The sequence below is a fragment of the Squalius cephalus genome, assembly GCF_949319135.1.
Source record: "Squalius cephalus genome assembly, chromosome: 2".
NCBI classification, from domain to species: domain Eukaryota; kingdom Metazoa; phylum Chordata; class Actinopteri; order Cypriniformes; family Leuciscidae; genus Squalius; species Squalius cephalus.
The window spans coordinates 52,918,963-52,937,690 of record NC_137123.1 but is presented as its reverse complement, the minus strand read 5'-3'; the positions used below and the strand labels follow the sequence as shown (position 1 = coordinate 52,937,690).

Genomic DNA, 18,728 nt, shown 5'->3' with positions numbered 1-18,728 from the left:
TTGAGCAGTTTTCAGCTTTTAAAAAAAAAAAAATTATTCAAGATTCAACTCATTTTTTAAAAGTCAGTTTAATGTAATTTAAGTTGAAATGACTTAAACAGCCAAGTTGATTGTACTTAAATATAAGGCAGCAAATTTTTTATGTTTTAATTTAAAAATCACTAAACTAGGCTTTTTGTTTAGGATTTTGTGTCACAATTATATCAGTATAGCTGCCCAGCTCATCTGTCAGTCACTACTGGAGGTGTCAAAACATACGCCGAGATGTTCCTCGACAGTGTCAGTGGCACATGCCACTATCCACTTGTATATGCCAATAAAGACAAGATGTGCCAATAAGCATAGCGACATGTGCCATCGGCTTCTGTGCGTCCGATGCCATGTTCCTTAATGTTAATATCGCCTCTTTAGAAAGATATACATATCTGCTAGTAAAAAAACAAACAAGCAAACAAATACAAAGAAATATCTTAAATTTATTTTTAGTATGTTTAGATTATTTTAATGCTTGTTTTTTTGTTTTTTTTAGATAATCTTTAGTCATCTTGAGGCTCCTTAGTAGGACCCCGGTCCCCTGGTTGACAACATTGATGTTCTGTCGTTGTGCTGCCACACTGTGGGCACTTTTAGTAACTGAGTTCGTCCGCCTTGCTTATAGGCCTACTGTTTTTGCAGAGCAAAAAGTGTTCATGTTGTCAGTGTTTTTGTTCTAAACTTGGTAGTACTTACCTGTATAAACCTAGGGCATGAATAATGTCTTCATAACATAAGTCCTGTTCCAGAGCAAAGGACAAAGTGACCGATACGTCTGCTACTTCGACTGTGTATGGGGTGCTGCGTGTTCTTATAATGACCAATAGGTGGCAGTGTTCACTCACAAACGAGCACCACTTCCTCACGCCCTAGCTGAGAGAATGCCACCACATCCTGGATAGTTTTCTCACTGCTGTATCTCGCATGTCAAAACAAACCAAACAAGTTGATTAATCACCCTATGTAGCTGGACTGAGAGAAACATGTCCTCAATTTGCTGTTTAACCATGTTGCCTTCAATACCTAAACAATGCTTGTTAAATATATATAGATATAGGCCTATTCGTAGGCTATGTGAAATAATCAGTGTTGTGAAGATTACTTTGGAAGTAGTGTAACTACTATTGCAATTACTTTATTAAAGTAATGTAACTGATTACATTTCCTACTTTTCTAACGAAGGTTTTCAACTGTTGATTTCATTTTCAAACATTTAAACCAGGCAGGGTTAACCAGTAGTGTACTCACTGATTTACTGTCAGACTTTTAAAATCCTTCATCACTTGAATTAAGATTATAATATTTTCATTGTAAAGCACAGCCACCACAAAATCAGTTTAACTTTGAGATAGTTCTGAGCTTAAATACAGATTTCTGGATGAAATGACTTTTAAATTTCCAGCACTGGAACACTTTTTTCTATCACTCACCATGGTGGCAACTCTCAGACAGATTGTAGAATAAAGCTTTCAGAATCAATGTGGATTGATGTGATTGGCAGACATGGTGCGCTGCAAATTCAAACAAGAGAGCCAATCAACGGCATCAGAATAGCATCGCTTTACGAAACGGCCATAGCAGGAGGCATCGTGCGCATCAAAAACAGGCAAAGCAACATTAATATTATTCAAAACATCATAGATTTAAGAAAATATTCAGATGTAACCCCCATTGTTATCATTTAGATTTTCATAAGTAGGCCTACTGTAAACTTTTTTTTTCTCAGTAACTGTAACTGATCTATTTTGTACATTGTAGTTACTCCCCAACACTGGAAATAATGCTATGGAATCGAGTTTGTTGAATTGTCCAAACTGTTAAATGGACAGTGTTTAGTTGCATTTGACTGCCAGTTTACAGTTCCCTGAAAGTATGAGCACCTGCATAGACTCAAACTGACTACAAAAAAAAAGACCTCAGTCTGAATTAAACTAAGACTGAACTAAAAAAAAGAAAAAAGAAAAAAGCATGCATTTGTGAAACATTATAAAGTCAGGCTGTTCTATTAAAGTTAGGCAAGGTTATTTATTCTCATATTGCATTCATAATGCCTAATACATCATATTCTAAATAGGCTAATCGTAACTGCTGATATTTAAGAAATATCAGTATCCTAGCTCAAGTGCTGCTTCATTAAGCACAGAAAAAAATACTGACAAGAATAAATGACAAATTCAATAAATTATTAATGTTTCATCATCCATATTATTGCCTTTGTTCTACATTGTTTTCCTGTCAGACAGCTCACATGTGGCGAACTAAATTGAAGCAGTCATAAACTGCATACACAATCTGGAGGAATGTGTTGTCCTGGTTTCCCTCTTTCACATTATCACACTATCATTTATCAATGTGGGAACTCTCCTCTAGCTCATTCTCAGAAGAAAGATGGAAAACTCTGAAATCTCTCTCTCTCTCTCTCTCTCTCTCTCTCTCTCTCTCTCTCTCTCTCTCTCTCTCTCTCTCTCTCTCTCTCTCTCTCTCTCTCTCTCTCTCTCTCTCTCTCTCTCTCTCTCCACACACATCTTATCTGTCCTTTCCTGGCTTGTTTTTCAGTTCCCAGAAAAGCACAACTTTTTTTTTCTTTTTTCTGTTGGATTGGTTCATAAATGTGACTCCATATGAGGTGTTAGCCTATTTACCTTTCTTGGAAATCAGATTGCTGGAAGTGTTAAGGGTGTAAAGGTGACAGATATCTCTGGCTGGTATGACTTTGAGTCTGGCCTCAGCTTGCAGGCTTTGCAATGACAATTCCCTCTTTGTTTGAGCGGTATAGATGCATTATGTAAGCAGATGCTGAGATCACCAGCCACACAGCTGGTTCAGTCCATTGAGACTAGACACTGACATTTTCTTCTCAAACATTGGTGTTGGCTTTAGTAAAAAAGTTATTAGTAATGTGGTCACACTTTAGATTAAGGTCCAGTTCTTACTATTAGCTATAATTCTGCCTCAATAAACTCCTAATTACTGCTTATTAACAGTTAGTTAAGTTTAGGTATTGGATTGGATCAAGGGATGTAGAATATGGTCATGCAGACCAATGCATTATTATGTGCTTTATAAGTACAAATCATCAGCCAATATCCTAGTTATATGCAACTAGTTAGTGATAGTTGGACCCTAAAACTAAAATGTTACCATAGTGGTCACTAGGAATGTCAATTATGAGAATATTCATAATTTTCAAATAGTTTAAATGAACACTTAATCATATAATACTTAAAACACCTGTATGAATTCAATAACTCTGTACCATTTAAAAAATAAATTAAATAAATATGTCATTATTGGTACATATATATTTAGTTCACTGTATTTGAGTGCATTTGTTTGTTATTATTTATAAATACTATATTATAAATATATATATTTTTTAATAAAATATGTCAATCAATATCATCAGGTCAATTAAAAATTTAATTTTTTAAAATATTGTACATCTCATACTAATACCTTGGCCAGTTTTTAAAAAAAAATTATTTTAGGAAAAGTATTTCTATTTTCAATTAATTTGCAATTCACTGTTTTAATGCAAGTTTAGTATCAATTTGAGATTGAGACTGAAATTTGTCAGACATTTAAATATGAATGAAAGTCAGACATCAATCATTGAACACAAACGCATCATAGATGGAAGCCATTCATGCTTTTTTAATACATTTAATAGTGCATTTTGACCATGATTAATCTGTACAGAAATAACATTAATAATAAAAAAGATAAACAACTTTCTCATTTCTGTAACTTAGAGTGTAACATTTACAATAAAATAAGATACATACAAAAACACGATATGAGTGATATAAATACAGAGGCGTTTAAATTAACTGTCATTGTCATGCGTTATTCTCTGTTTGGCAGCATACGCTTAATTTACACACGTTTATGATACACCGCCGTGGACAGGCACGTAAGTAGTAATAAATCGAGACATCAAACCCAGGACCGTCAGTCATAAAGCGCCTCAATAGGAATACTGGACTCATCACGTCAGAGAGAACTCTGTTGGATGATTTCAGCACTCCTACTCTGATCTGCAGTGTGACCGCAGGCCTGGCTATATTTAAGTGTAAATGCAAGCTTTGTTACAATTTTAGACTTTTACTTCATTTCTGGTTAACACTGACAAAAACAAACAGACATCACTTCTCCTCATACATTCTCTACCATCCTCTGACATTGGCTTGGTAGCCCTATAATCAAACCTGAACATCCAACCCAAACAAAAAGCTTTTCCTATCCTTTCAGGTCTTTTCACGCTCTTTTCCCAGGACTCGAGATGTTAAATGGCCCAAACTGTTGAGCTCACATGAATTTTATTGGTTTGCAGCACTGATCTCGACCAATCACAGGCCTCAGGGTGAGTAAACTGTATTAATGTTCTTCTTTGGAGTTCTGTGTGGAATCCTGAAGAATTGGTCCATCGGTATATTGGTCTCAGCTTTGGTTTTGGTGCTGTTGGAACCTTCTGCTGTTTAAGTGTCTACATGCACTAGTCTTTTTCTCCATCACACATTTCCCGTCTTCCTTTCAAAGGTGTGCCAGCCACCACCATCTGTCTTGTCTACAGACAAACATGTCATGTCCATCCATTTATCCATCTGTCCATTCTCTGTAAGGAAAGCACTGTACACAGCTTTGCAGATACTATGTAACAGTGACGCGCACAGGAATAGGTATAAACACTGTATTGCAGCGGGTGCCAGTGCATAGAATATGTCTCATTTGTCAATAATACACACACATAAACATCAGACACACTATTCATATGCTCACTTCCACAGTCATTCAAAAATACGCACACACATACTTGCTTCTCAGAAGCAAAAGCACCTCCCATCTCATGTAGTCACCCTATGACATATTCAGTAACAAGGTCAAGCGTTGTGACGTCAAGGATGATGATGTCATAGCAGCAGGAACGCCTATTTCCAGTCTTTCAGGCTTGTCATTTGATGGCAAGAACTTTGACCAATGTAGCTTGTTGATTTCGGCACAGTTGACAGTCCGTATCATCTAAGGGCTCAGATCGTGTGTTAAGGGAGTTTAAAATCATCTTCCTCTCTAATGCAAGAGTTTGTTGAGAGGTGAAATGAAACGTCAAAGTGCACACCAGGTGTGTGTGTGTGTGTGTGTGTGTGTGTGTGTGTGTGTGTGTTTATTTGTCCAGGCAGGTGAAGGAGTCTCGTATCCTCACCACCTCTGCAGCACACAGGTGACCATACAGCTTATTGTACCATTCAGGGCAACGACCCCTAAAATCACAGAAAAAAAAAAAGTATGTGAGTGATGAAGTCCTTTACACGTCATTGTATTTAATTAAAATACTTAAAATAAATATTGAATAAAAAAATTGTTTCATATATTGTTTCATATTAATACTAAATATTAAATTTAGTCAAAATTTAAATAATATATTACATATTATTTATTCATTTTAATTAAATAATTACAATTATTATAAATAAATATCTAATTTGAAAATAAGATATATTATATAGTATTTGTGTTTATGTTTAATATTTAAATACAAATTAAATAAAAATAAAATAATTGGTACAATTTGATACAATTTTAGCATTTCAATATTTAATTTATATAATACACATTTTAATTGAAAATATAATAATTAGTATAAATAAATATTCCATTAATAATAATAATAATAATAATTATTATTATTATTAGTATTATTAAATATAATATATCAATTATATACCATAATACTATAAATAAATATAACTAATTCAATATATAAATACATATAAATTTAAATATTAGATTTTATATACTTTTTTTTTTTTTTTCAGGATTTACACAAAATTCTACCTCATCCTAATAATTCATTAAAAATTGAATTAAAATATTAAATACAAACATATATATTGGTTCTGAGGAGATATTGAGGTTCCTTTCCTCACCTGTAGTCTATTCTGGAAATGTGTGTAAGACGGCTCTTGTTGGATCCGCAGGGTTCGATATAATAGCGAGAGGTCAGAACGTTAGTACGAACACCCAGCGCCACTGCACTCTCATGATCCACCGACACACACACCAAAGCACACACTCCCTTGGGCAAGTCTGTCACCCACGACCTGAAACATAAAAAAAAAAAAAAAACCTTAGGATTTTTATGAACACAAAAGAAATCTTCGGATTCTAATTTCAATTATAATTGTAGCATAAAAAACGTTGTGTTTCTAATCACCTGAGCACCACGTGATCTCTTGGCGGATGGGGCGCCATGGAGTTCCTGACGTACTGATAGACTTCTGTGTTATGCTCTAGTGCCTCCACAGTCCTGCACTCTAACAGGTCCTCATCCCAGTGTTCCTGTTCCCGCAGAATCCGCTGCAACACGTCCTCAGCCGGCGCCGGCACGTCCACGCACACTTTCCACTGCCGTAAAGACGACCCGTCCTGAACCTGTCGTGAAAGATGATGCTAATACGGTCATTACCAGTTCCAGCACAATAGTACTTAACTTGTATGATATTACTCCTAATTGTGCAATTCAATAGGTAGCTCAGAGGATTCTGTACTGATTCATTGCGGGGGTGTCCAATCTCGCTCCTGGAGAGTCAATGTCCTGCAGAATTTATCTCCAACACACTTGCCTGGAAGTATCTACTTATCCTGAAGAACTTGTTTAACTGGTTCAACGTGTGTTTAATTAGGATTTGAGCTAAACTATGTAGGTTAGTGGTCCTTCAGGAGCAGGTTTGGATACCCCTGCTTTATGGGTACATCAAATAATGTCCAAAGATAAGGGAACTAGGCTGAGTGAAAACTGATGAACACAAGTGTATTTTGGTTGGTGTGAAGTGCTAGAACAACCGACAAACTGATGTCATGGTGGGCTCTAGGCCAAAACAGAGCTGGGAAAAGACACTTTCACATGAAAAAGGTGATGTAAGGGAAAAAAAGACAGCTTTTCCATTAGGCAAAAGCAAGAAAATGAGCAAAGGAAGGAAGGGAGCTTGAACATGAAATGCGACTCGAAAAGGGTGTGTATTTATAAAGTTCCCTTACCTTCTTATATGCAAGCTCGGCGTTCTCTGGAGTCGAGCAGCTGTCATAACCTTTGAATTTGTCCTTGGCTTCTTTAAGCAGGGCATCAATACTGTCTTTGAGCAGACTTTGGTAGCTACAGGACCCACAGTCTTCCACCAACACCTCCATCCGCATGGGACTCAAGCCCTGCTCCACGTACGAGTTCCTACAGCGTGACATCTCTTCTGGGATCTGAAAGAAAAAGAAGGTATTAATAAACTAATAAATCCCTGAAAGCAATCCAGGCTTTTTCATGCTGGTCCAGGCTGGTTTGGTGCTGTTAGGCCAGCATAACCATAATGTTCACCAGCAAATCTGAGATCAGCATGATCTTTGTGATGAAACACATCATGCTAGTTAAGATGTTGAAACCAGCACACCAGCGACCCATTTTAGGGTCCAGCTAACAAAAAACAAATACAAGCTAGTCTTTTCAGCAGGGATGTTTTATAGAGAACAAAATTAATTAAAAGAGAAACTCATGACTAGTTCATAACATGCAAATCAACACATTAACTTCACCTATGGGAGCAACCAGCAGAGGGTGAACATCGTAAGCTCAATTTTACATTACTAATGACAAATCATGATAATGGTTGTACAGTGAAAAAAAAAAAAAAAAAATGGTGTAAAAACAATTTTAACTCAGAAATAAGTAAATTTCACAAACAATCACAAAAAAACTGCAAGCAACACATTGAATTATATGTGAAATTTTTAATATTTTCTTGTAAAACGTACTATATTAATCTTTGTTTAATAAAAATCTTTTTTTCACAGTGTCGTATACTAGTTTTGTCAGTCTAAAATATGTGAATGTGAAGGGAAGAGAAGTGACAAGAGTGATTCATTTGTTACTGGAAGTGGCTCATCCTGTTTGTGTGTGTGTGTTGTCCAGCGTTCTGCCCTTTGTGCGTGTTTTTGTGCGTGTCCTGTCCTGCTCTCTGTCCCTTTCCTGCCTGACTGGTGATGTTTATCATTTCATGGTTCTTGTCCTTTTCCAGCGTTTTGTTGAGATAAACTTGTTATCTGCGTACAGCAAAAAGCATTACGAGCGCGGCCAGACCTTCCTCATCAGATTTAGGGGCGGAAGACCTTTAATACAAGATGCTATCTTTCTGTTACTCATTCTGAATTATTCGCTCTCTATAAATAGCCCATTAAGAAGAAAATAACTTTTGCTAATAGCCCGAAATTGAGTTATTTTCTAATGTAAAAGGCTCCACATAATCAGCTTAACTTAATAATGGAGTTTGTTATGATCTGCTCAGGAAAAACAGTGGCACATGGTTTAACAATTGTGCAAGTGTGTAGGTGAACATTACAAGACAATGCTGCTTTGTGGACTTCATTTCAGTCGGATGCAAAATTGAATTTCTTATGTTTTTCAACTTCTTCTGACTTTCATTATTTTAAACTTATCCAGTTAAGAACTTCCTTCCTGACCTCTAAATAGGTACTAAAAGGGAAACTGTCTGTCTATGTATGTGTACGTTGCAAAAATATTTGCTAAAAACCTGCTGTTTGTGGCCAGGGGTTAGCTATTTATTCACTTAAAGTTTTCTACAATTCCCACTGATAGAAAAACAACACTAGCTGTAACCATGGGTGCTTATTCTGTATGCATTTATAAGTGTTTGTATGGGCAATTAGGAAGGATTGGTCATTGCGTATCATCTGCATTACTCTTAACTTAAATAAATTCAGGGGTTTTTGGATGCTGTTTTGGTAGCAGATGTGTTGAAATGCTGTAGCGTGAGCGTCTGCACGTTAAACGACAGTGCATTTGTCTTTTTATCTGAGCAGCATATGATAGAGAGACACATCTGGTGCAGAGTGATAAGACCACCAGTTTTAAACAGTTACTGACACGGCATTGATAACATTGATATGCTTAAGAGATTAAAGTTTTGTCTGCTTTTTTTCTTAAAACATATGTGTTTGTGTGTTTCTTTTGGACAAAAATTACTCAGAGATAAAGTCATGCTCACCAGGAAGAGTTTTCTGCACTCCTGTATCATATGTGCTAAGCCATGTGTGGCCGCCAGGTTCTCGTTCAAGTCCCTTTGGTCTGGTTTTCCCAAGGTGTTCTTTCTGTTCATGACCCTGTGATAAGGAAAACACATTAAAAGGAATATCCGGGTAAAGTAAAGATGATGTTTGATGAAAGCACTTATCTAATCTGGGTGTGACGGCTAAAATTTAATGCTACATTTTTAAGTGCAGCGGGCATTCAAAGCCTTACATAAGTCATCTCTCTTTTTTTTAACCTATTCTTCCCTAGTTTCCTGTTTTTGTAGGGCGGTTTTTCAAGCGAGATGGAGTATAATTGCATGGTTTAAGGGTATGAAGTAGTCGCATGCCAAATATGTAGTTTGCAATTAAAAAGATGAGCAGATCTATGTGAAGTCTGTTAACAGGCTACACACACACACACACACACGCACCTGGGTGAGGAGCTCTCTCTCCGCAGTGTGTTGAGGTGGAAAAGAGAGGGTGCCAAACACACAGCCAGGTTAGTGCAGGTCATCTGGTTTTCACTCACGCTGGCTGTTACATCACTCAGGAAGCACAACAAAGTCTGCAGAGCCTCGCGGTTCTCGTCCGGTAAAAGCAACACGGCGGCCCTCACTGCCTGCAGACGCTGCTCTTTGGGAACGTCTGAAAACGACAGAGTTGTTACATTAGTTTACTCCAAACACAGTGTATGATTGGTCGATCGGATCACAAGTGGAAGATGCTAAATACAGGCGTAAATGGAATGTTTTGAGATTGTCCACTTTCGACCACTTCCAGAGGTGGTCGAAAACGCATTTGACCGGATTACTTTTTGTACTCATGTGGTCGAATGTGTTCAAGCAGCAGCAAAACACCGCCTACTGACCTAATATGTAAACATTAAGGGAAGCGTGCTAGCCAGACGAGATTTGTCGTCCGCAGACCCAAGTTTGGTTTGAAGATGAAAAAACATACCAAGCACATTGTTCTCTGACCATTCCTGATTTCAAACACAAAGATCTGAAAAAGCCCATACATAGACCCTCCCCTTGAAGAAATCAGGGCAGAAGTGGTTAAAAGTGGACAAAAGAGACAAGTTAAAACACCAGGTTTTAATCTACTTGTGATCCGATCGACCAAATTGCATCTTAATCATCAAAATGTCTCAGGTTACGACTGTAACCTTTGTTCCCTGAGAACAGGGAACGAGACACTGCGTCGAATGACGCTTTGGGGAACGCCTCAGGCGTGACGGGTGTCTGAAATCACTATCAAATCACAGCAATCACATTGACCGGCGACAGCCGCTGACTTCATTAACATGCAACCTGGAAGTATAAAAGGGCGCCTTGCAAACATGACAATCACCTTTCGTCTGAAGGGATTGTTTGGCAGGCAGGCCCCGATGCATGGCAGAAAGACGCAGTGTCTCGTTCCCTGTTCTCAGGGAACAAAGGTTACAGTCGTAACCTGAGACGTTCCCTTTTGAAAGGGAACTCACACTGCATCGAATGACGCTTTGGGGAACAATATACCCATGCCGCCATGCTAAGGGGAGTGCATGCCCATTGGCAGTGACAACTGTCAGAACCAGCAAATTCAAATGAAATGCTAGACCCACTCCCCCTCAGGTCACACTGGGCTGTCAGTGACAGCATTCCCTATGGTCATAAAACCTCCATAAACATTGTTTAATGAAAGGCCTACCAGGGCCTGCTCAAGGGCCAAAGACCACAGCTTCAAATTTCGAAGGGGTCCCTTCTAGGGAATGTGGCTAGGGAACCCGAAGGAGCCCCAGCCAATCACTATTCAGGGGAACATACTCACCCGAAATGCCACCAGGAAGGCCTGACCTGGCATCACTTACATTGGATACTTCAGCCTGACCAACTTCCTGTCTGTCCGAAGACAGAGCCTCTGGACACTTGCCTTTAGATAAGGCATCCAACCCAAGGACCTGCAAAGCTGACAGTTAACCACTCGGCCACGATCCACGGATCTACCCAGCGTCTGAGTTTCAAAACACTGAGGAGGCCTGAGAAGGCCTAAGGGCTGATCTAACTGTGAGGCCTCACGAGAGGCCTACGGCCATCTGACCAGACCCAGGAGTCCGCGTACTCATAGTGACCCTCAGTGAGGGGAGGGTAGGCAAACCAGGCTGTAGGCAGGATAAAAAGAGGTTCCGGGAGGGAACCAGTAGCAGAGAATGAATACTTTAGTCGAGCCAGGGTGCAAGCTTGCCTTCAGAAGCTGCCTGCTAAGGCCAGCTGAAATGATAGCAAGGGGCCACTAGCTGCCCGAACCCAGCAACCCACTCGCTGCCGGACTAAGTTCTCTTTTTTATTGAAAAACTTTCATCATCCACCTGCAGCTCACCCTCGTCAGCCGCCAAATCGTCTGAGAGGATTACACCCCTCTCAAGGCGATTTTTTTTTTTTCAGCATGAGTGGGACCTGAGCAGGACCTCTTCTCTCGAGAGTCAGCGGCTGTCGCCAGTCAATGATATTGCCGTGATATGATAGTGATTTCAGACACCTGTCACGCCTGAGGCGTTCCCCAAAGCGTCATTCAACGCAGTGCGAGTTCCCTTTTTTCACATTTTAATCTAAAAATAGCTACATAGTTAATACAATCAATACACCCACAACACTATCCTTTTTCATTATGTCATTTAGAGAAGGAAGGAAGGAAGGAAGGAAGGGAGTTAGTCTTGATCAGGGAGGGGTGTTCAAACTTCAGAAATCAACAATATAAATCAACTGGACTGACAGAAGAATCTAGCCCATTCAAACCGCACAATCTCTATATTCAGCATATCTGCAATGTGTTGTAATATGCCACTGAAAAAAAACGGCTTTTGAACAGCAAAGGATGGATTGATTGAACTGAAATGTCATATATGGAATTGTGTGTGGAGTGTTCGTCAGATGATGTCTGTTATTTCCACCCTTGGAAATGAAAGACCCTGTGTGAACACAAAACAGGCACATATAAACCCTTGCTTTTTTGTGTGGGATTGAGACCTCTCTTGTGGTTGGGGTCAGTTATAGTGTTTGAGAGGACATATTTGTGCTGGTTGTTTTCTTCGTAATTTTGGTTGGAGTAAAAGACCACTATAAGTGGTTATAATGCTATAATGCTGCTTATTGTGAGCCAGTCCAAGCAAGAAAATAGTACTATAAAATCACAGTATCAATTTAATATCATGTTCTGTTCACTACAAATGGAATAATTACTGTGATTTTTTGACACATGGCCGACAGACCTCTTAAATTACATTAGAGTAGTCTATAAAATTCTATTATATTCTCGTTACATTTTCTAAATGGAACATTGATAAATATAAAATGAAATAAATTAATGGAAACATGTTTTTGGCTCAAAACCAGACACAATTTCGTATGCTTGTACCATCATCAACAGACTAATTTATGGATGGTTTACTGTACGTGTTTGGAGTTGTTCAAGATTCTCATATTTTTCTGGTGAGCACACACACATATTAGAGAGTTTGTGTGCTGTGAAATAGCTGTGGTAAGTACACACTAGACTGCTTGTGAGTTACAACTTGGTGCTGGCACTGATTCACATTCTGATTTATAGGTGCCAAAACGTCATTTGACAGCTATTTCCTGAACTTGTTTAGATTTCTTCACCCATCCAAGAACAAGCATCTACAGTATAGTACAGTCTTTGTGTAGTTGTGAATTGCCCTCTGGATATGAAATGCCTTGTTCTTTTAATGTTTGAGTTCTTGTTTCAAAAAACAAGATATCAATGTTTGCGAGTACATTTTGTTCAGGCATATGTCAGTGCAAGTGTGTGGTCTTCTACAAAACAATGTAGAAAGTGAAAGTGAATTCTATGCATGTTCTTACATTGATATATTTGCAGAAAGGTATCAGACAGTTTGCTGGTAAGCAGAGGCTCCGGAAGGTCTCGGAAATACTGCTTTAGCATGTCGGCCACGTCATAAGCTGATTGGCCCTCGTAGTTGACTCCGCCCCCACCAGCACCACATGATTCGTTCATTTGGCGAAGGGCTTGGATACGTGACTTCACTCCTGATTTCCTAAACAACCCCACCTGTAAAGAAAGATGGTTAGACATTTAGTATAAATTGTAAAAAACACTTTGCAATTGCAATTACGCCCAATTATGTTTTGAAGTTGCTACTGAAATGCAAAATGTCTTTAAATGCAGGCGCTTCAAATTATCTTCCCTTATTCATTTGAATGCTCTCATTCATTTTCAAACTGACAGCTAAATAGAAGGATTACCACTGTGACCGTGAATTTCCCAAATACAGGAAAGACATCTTTAGGAAAACTCCCTACCACTTCTTACATAACATAAGTTATGAAGCCTGGAAATATCTAAAATTGTAACTATTATGTAACTTGCCAAGTAGTCTTCCTATCTGACACCAGAGAGAGAGTCCATAGATCACTTGCTTTCTCACAAACACCTTTGGAAAGGAATTTCAACCATGTGACTAACTGTGGTAATATGTAACTAGTGGATATATGGAACCAGGACATTCAGGCATATTTTGCTACATGCAAACCTAGACTGAGAGTGTTGAACTCAAGTATGTGGTGAGAAAACAACAGATGTCTTGTGCTTAAATATGGCCTTGTTGCATGTAGCAACACAACAGGGGATATACAACTAAACAGCTGTTCAAATAGGGATCATTTAACTAGGTTATGACCTTGACCAGACATTATTTTTCTCTTTGCAGCTTTTTAATAACAAATATTTAGACTGTTGTTTTTCTACAGAGGACTGAATATACCACTGAACAAACCAAAGTTGGATATGCTATGACGTGTTTGTGAAACCTTCTGTAAGCTTTGAAGCATATGTTTGGACATGTGCGTACTTGCATATGTGCACGTCTGTCATCTCTCACCTGGTCGAGGCATTGGCTCCGTAGGTAACGCATGGCTTGCTGAATACTCTGAGGCAGGGGCTGTCCGCTCCTTTGAACTATCACCTGCAGTGGAACACCAAACACACTCCTGTCTTTATAGTCTCGAACCTTGATCCGCTTCATAAACTTGGGAACAGCCCTGTAAAGTACACAAAAAAGTATATATAAATTCAAACTGACATTACAAACAGTGAAGTGCTGTTTTATCGTGCTACACAGATACTTGATAAAAGAAGCTTATAACCAAGTACTAATTTAAAGTAGTAATTTAAATGTCAATAAATGTCAAGTCATATCTCTATAATAGTACATTCATACCAAACAAAGGCAGATTTTTAAAATTGTCATCAATATTACACAAGTGTTCAGAGGCACACATGAGCAGCATGTGTCAACAGGATGCTGGTTTGCAAGTGTATAAGTGTGTAGATAATTGTGTATTTAATGGGGGGGGGGGGGGGGCACTAAAAGCTGTTTCCACCTTTACAGACAAAAGGATAAACACTGTGACAGCAGACAATGGCTCTGAGCAGTAGAAGGGATATAATGGAACAAACATATGTGTGGACATCCATGTGGCAGGTTGTTTTTGTCTGTGCATTTGTAAGTGTGTATGTCTCTTAGGTGCTGAATTGCAGGTTTGTCACTATCATGATGTATGGTGGTTTTACACACTGAAATATCTTATTTTATATGTAGTTTTGTGCAAGTGTGTGTAATTGAACACTAATAACAGGAACAGATAATTTACCAAACTGCAAAGCCACAGCAATGCCAAACCCCAATGAGCAGGGAAAAGGGAAAAGCGGGAAAAGAGATGGGAAAAGCGGAAAAGAGATAGACAGACAGACAGACAGACAGACAGACAGACAGACAGACAGACAGACAGACAGACAGACAGACAGATAGATAGATAGATAGATAGATAGATAGATAGATAGATAGATAGATAGATAGATAGATAGATAGATAGATAGATAGATAGATAGATTTTGTGTATTTATGATGTGTATTCACCAGCTGAAGCCAAGCTTGTTGGTGGGTGTGTATCTCTCCAGTAGAGCAGTAAGTTTGAGCAGGCTGTATTTCTGGAGGAGGTTCATCTGCAAAACTGACTGACATCCAACTTGTAGCACTCTTGACGACAGACTTGGCCTGTGGGAGATCTGGAAACTTGGCCAGCGCAGTTTCTGAGGTCTGTAACATAAACATTCACACAAAAGTTACACCTAAGCAAGCTCAAGCAATCACAAAATGTTCAAAACATAGACATTATAGACAAATATAAATTAGTGTTTATAAACTGCAAGTCATAAACCACACAGAATTTATTATGGTAACACTACATTCACTCTCACAAGTACACCGAAAAAGTACCTTGACTTACACATATTGTGTATACACACATAAACACAAGTTAAAGGATCAGCTGTAGATAACAGAGATTAATCAAGGCCTCTATCACCAGGTGGGGGGTTAGAATTCCTGTGGTACATTCCACTAGGATTCTGTATCCTTCAAGTCCCTTGTTATGTAAGGAGAGCCGTTCTGACATGCTCTCTCCCTCCCTTTCCCTTAATTCAGTGTGCTTTATTGCCATGATAGTTTTCCATACAGTTTTGCCAAAGCTCTAAATTACTACATGATTGGTTTTGGTAGAACTGCCAATAAGAAAACATAAGAAATATCTGTCTCATAGATTACTCAGTGTGTGTAAGAGTTTCACCTGTTGGCTCGTGTAAGTGATGCTCCCACACCAGAGTCACATCTTTCACGTGAGCTGAGTGTCTCATCCCTTTCTGCTAGCGGGTTTCCAGTGCTGTCCTGGTCACTGCCATTCTCTGTCTCTTCTAAGTGGTTCTGCAGTGGGGATGATGGACAAGGAGATGCAGAATCAAGGGCTGAATCTGAATCCCCTTCCTCTTCCTCTTCATCCTCTTCTTCCCCAGTTCCTGTTTCTGACCAGGCATTGACCAGTTGCTGCAGGCCACTGACTCGCTCCAACACGTCCTCAAGTTTTGGCTCATCCTCTCCTTCTGCTTCGTCTTCATCATCTCCCACTTCTGAGAAAGGAACATTATCATAGACACTCAATCGACTGTCTAGTGAGGTGGCAGAGCCCCTCCGGGGTGGGCGCCGGCTTAAGTTGTTGTCGCCACTACGATAGGATCCTCCATCTGCAAGTGCTTTAGGAAAAGTGCCAGGCTTGTGGCCTTCAGGCAAATAAAAGAAGATTACACCTCCTTCCTCTTCTCGACTCTCTTCTTCATCTATCTGTCTATTATCTGAACTCTGACGGTTGCGTCGATTGTTCTCGGCAGTTGAGCTGGGCTCCATCCTCTTACTTTGGGTCTGGTGGTTCTGCTTTCCTTCTTGGTCTACCGAAGGTTGCAGCACAACAAAATTAAATGGGTCGAAGCCTTCCAGGTACATACCACCTCTCTTGGTGGACCCAGCTGCTGTGCTGTGACTACGTGCTCTTGAGACCGGACTGGGCGTACTTACAGCACTCCCACTGCTGGCCTCTGACTGGCTACTCCCTGCACTCCCACTGCTTGTCTGCGTTGAATAGGAGATGTTTCGGTTTGCATTGCGATCCAGAGTTGCAATGTCCACACAGTTGAGGCGTCGCAGTTTGTCTTCGTCAAGACCCTCTTTCAGCACTGGGCCACTGATCTCAAGCCTGCCTTGCCCAGCTACACCCTTCTTCTTGCGCTTGGAGGCTGCATTGCTGCTGGTGCGTAGCCGCAAGCTTTCCATGCGCTTCAAGAAGCTCTTCGCTCTTGAACGTGTGCTTTTTTCAGCGCCACTACTTATCAAGCTTGGTTTTAGATCAAATGCAAAGCTACCACGTTCCAGCGGCGATGGAAGCCCATCAGACAGGGAGTCTTCATTGGCGCCCGACGTTCCAGAGGAGCAAACACTAGCAACTGAGCTCGCCCTGGTTGTGGTGGCTGTGTTAACATTGGAGATGGTTGTTGCAGGACTGGATGGTACGGTGGTACTCAGGGACCCACCTCGACCTCCACTACCAGCGCTGTGCAGAGAACCCACCTCTGGCTGCTCACTAAGATCCGTTAAAATGCTCTCAGCACTAGCATTAACTCCTTCCTTTAGAAGGGGTCCTCTGGCAAAACGCTCATCTTGGGAAAGGAAGGGAGTGAAGGGGCCAGTATCTCCAGCTGGAGGGGAGAATACATCCAGGTCCAGCTGGTCCAGACGAGACCAACGCTTGCTGTCACGCTGGAAAGTCCAACGGCCACTTATGGCACACGGCTCATCCTCATCAGAGTCCTCACTCTGAAATAATATGGAAGAGAGTTAAAGCGACATATTAAAATCATTAACATTAATGACATTAGTGTTATTGTCACATTTGTAAAAGTAAAGACAAGTACTATGAACCTAAATCAGAGACCCTTTCTTACTGCAGGAAGTGATTCAGTGTCACAATTGTATCATTTATTCCCTTAATTCTTTTGAGGTATCATTTTGCTCACTCTAACAAGCCTCTTGGGCTTGATAAGGTGTCATATGCATAAAACCAGTGTCCACTAAAGGAAAAAGATTGCATTGTGGTGGGCTTAGTCATGTCAGAGCACAGTCACATGTTCACCATTCCCCCTCTCTGCTTTACTCGGGTTAATCTATCTCCTCCCTAAGGGTGGTAGGGATGGAAGAAAGGGGGTGGTGGACACAAAATTCCAGGCCAGCTCTCAGGGTTCACACCCCAGCCTGAGAGGGCATGTCTGGTCCCATCCCCCATCAATGCAATCACTTCAAGCAAGTCTGAAGAACCATGTATCCTGTGATGTGAATCCTGGACAAAGGGGTTGGATGGGAGGTGAACATATTTTAGAGCTACATGTATGTGTCCTGCAAAGCATGATCTCTATCATCAATCAACCTGTTAAAATAGTCTTAAATAATTATGATTATTACTAGTTAATTTAGTGGATTCTGGAATATAGAACTAGTTGATAAGTTAACACCCCTGGTTGAGTTAGTGGATCTCAGTTTAGCTGTAGAACAGACTTGCTGTAGATCAGACTAGAACAGTCCTGGAGCCCTAACTAATCAGCAAAAGCAAAACTAGTTGGCCGGTTAACAGGGGGTCGCGGGATCCAGAGGTGTCTCCTTCATGGCTCATAATAACGGAGGCAACGAAAGTTCGTAAAACTTGGGTTGTTATTTTATAGTCCCTGAGGGCAAGCCTTTGATCAGAAGGAACGAAGACCTGGTGTGCAACGTTCCTTCACTGGCCACCAGAAAATCCGCTATTAATTCAAAAAGACTGTTTTCACTTTAAAATAAGCTGCATGGACAGGAAGATGAGGAACAGAGGAGGACCCTACAGAGGCCACCTGAACAGATCAATGCATTCCAGGGATGGTTTCTGCTTGTATGTTTGAAAAAGGCAGATCACTTCCTCAAGTCATCTCCTGACCTCTACCTCTGACTCCATCAACACAAGATGACACTAAAGGGTCATCAGCTTTCTTAACTGGACGCACACTTGACAAGGCTGCCATTGTTCAGACTTACAAATGTTAAGAGCAGAAAAAGAAGCTGCAGTCAGACATGACGGTTATCTTCCTAAGCTCCCTGTTGTGATTGCATAGTTGGATTGTTTGTTGTTGCATTCTCGACCTGCATGTAGTTTAAGTCATTGCTTTGGGGCAGTCTTAGACTATACACACTCACT

General features: G+C 40.0%; 1 protein-coding gene across 5 annotated transcripts in view; it reads right to left on the bottom strand.

Moving 5' to 3' along the window:
• Window positions 1-3,663: 3,663 nt before the first annotated feature.
• dlc1 (DLC1 Rho GTPase activating protein) overlaps window positions 3,664-18,728 on the bottom strand; it is a 126,974-nt gene continuing 111,909 nt past the window's right edge. For all 5 annotated transcript variants that reach the window (XM_079898694.1, XM_079898692.1, XM_079898693.1 and 2 more), the window contains 10 exons: window positions 15,750-17,323; window positions 15,041-15,220; window positions 14,003-14,162; window positions 12,966-13,173; window positions 9,537-9,750; window positions 9,081-9,195; window positions 7,069-7,281; window positions 6,245-6,462; window positions 5,958-6,131; window positions 3,664-5,291 (listed from right to left, as the gene is read on the bottom strand). In XM_079898694.1, the coding sequence (XP_079754820.1) occupies window positions 5,195-5,291; window positions 5,958-6,131; window positions 6,245-6,462; window positions 7,069-7,281; window positions 9,081-9,195; window positions 9,537-9,750; window positions 12,966-13,173; window positions 14,003-14,162; window positions 15,041-15,220; window positions 15,750-17,323 (3,153 nt within the window). In that variant the 3' untranslated portion in view covers window positions 3,664-5,194. The remainder of the gene's footprint in view (window positions 5,292-5,957; window positions 6,132-6,244; window positions 6,463-7,068; window positions 7,282-9,080; window positions 9,196-9,536; window positions 9,751-12,965; window positions 13,174-14,002; window positions 14,163-15,040; window positions 15,221-15,749; window positions 17,324-18,728) is intronic.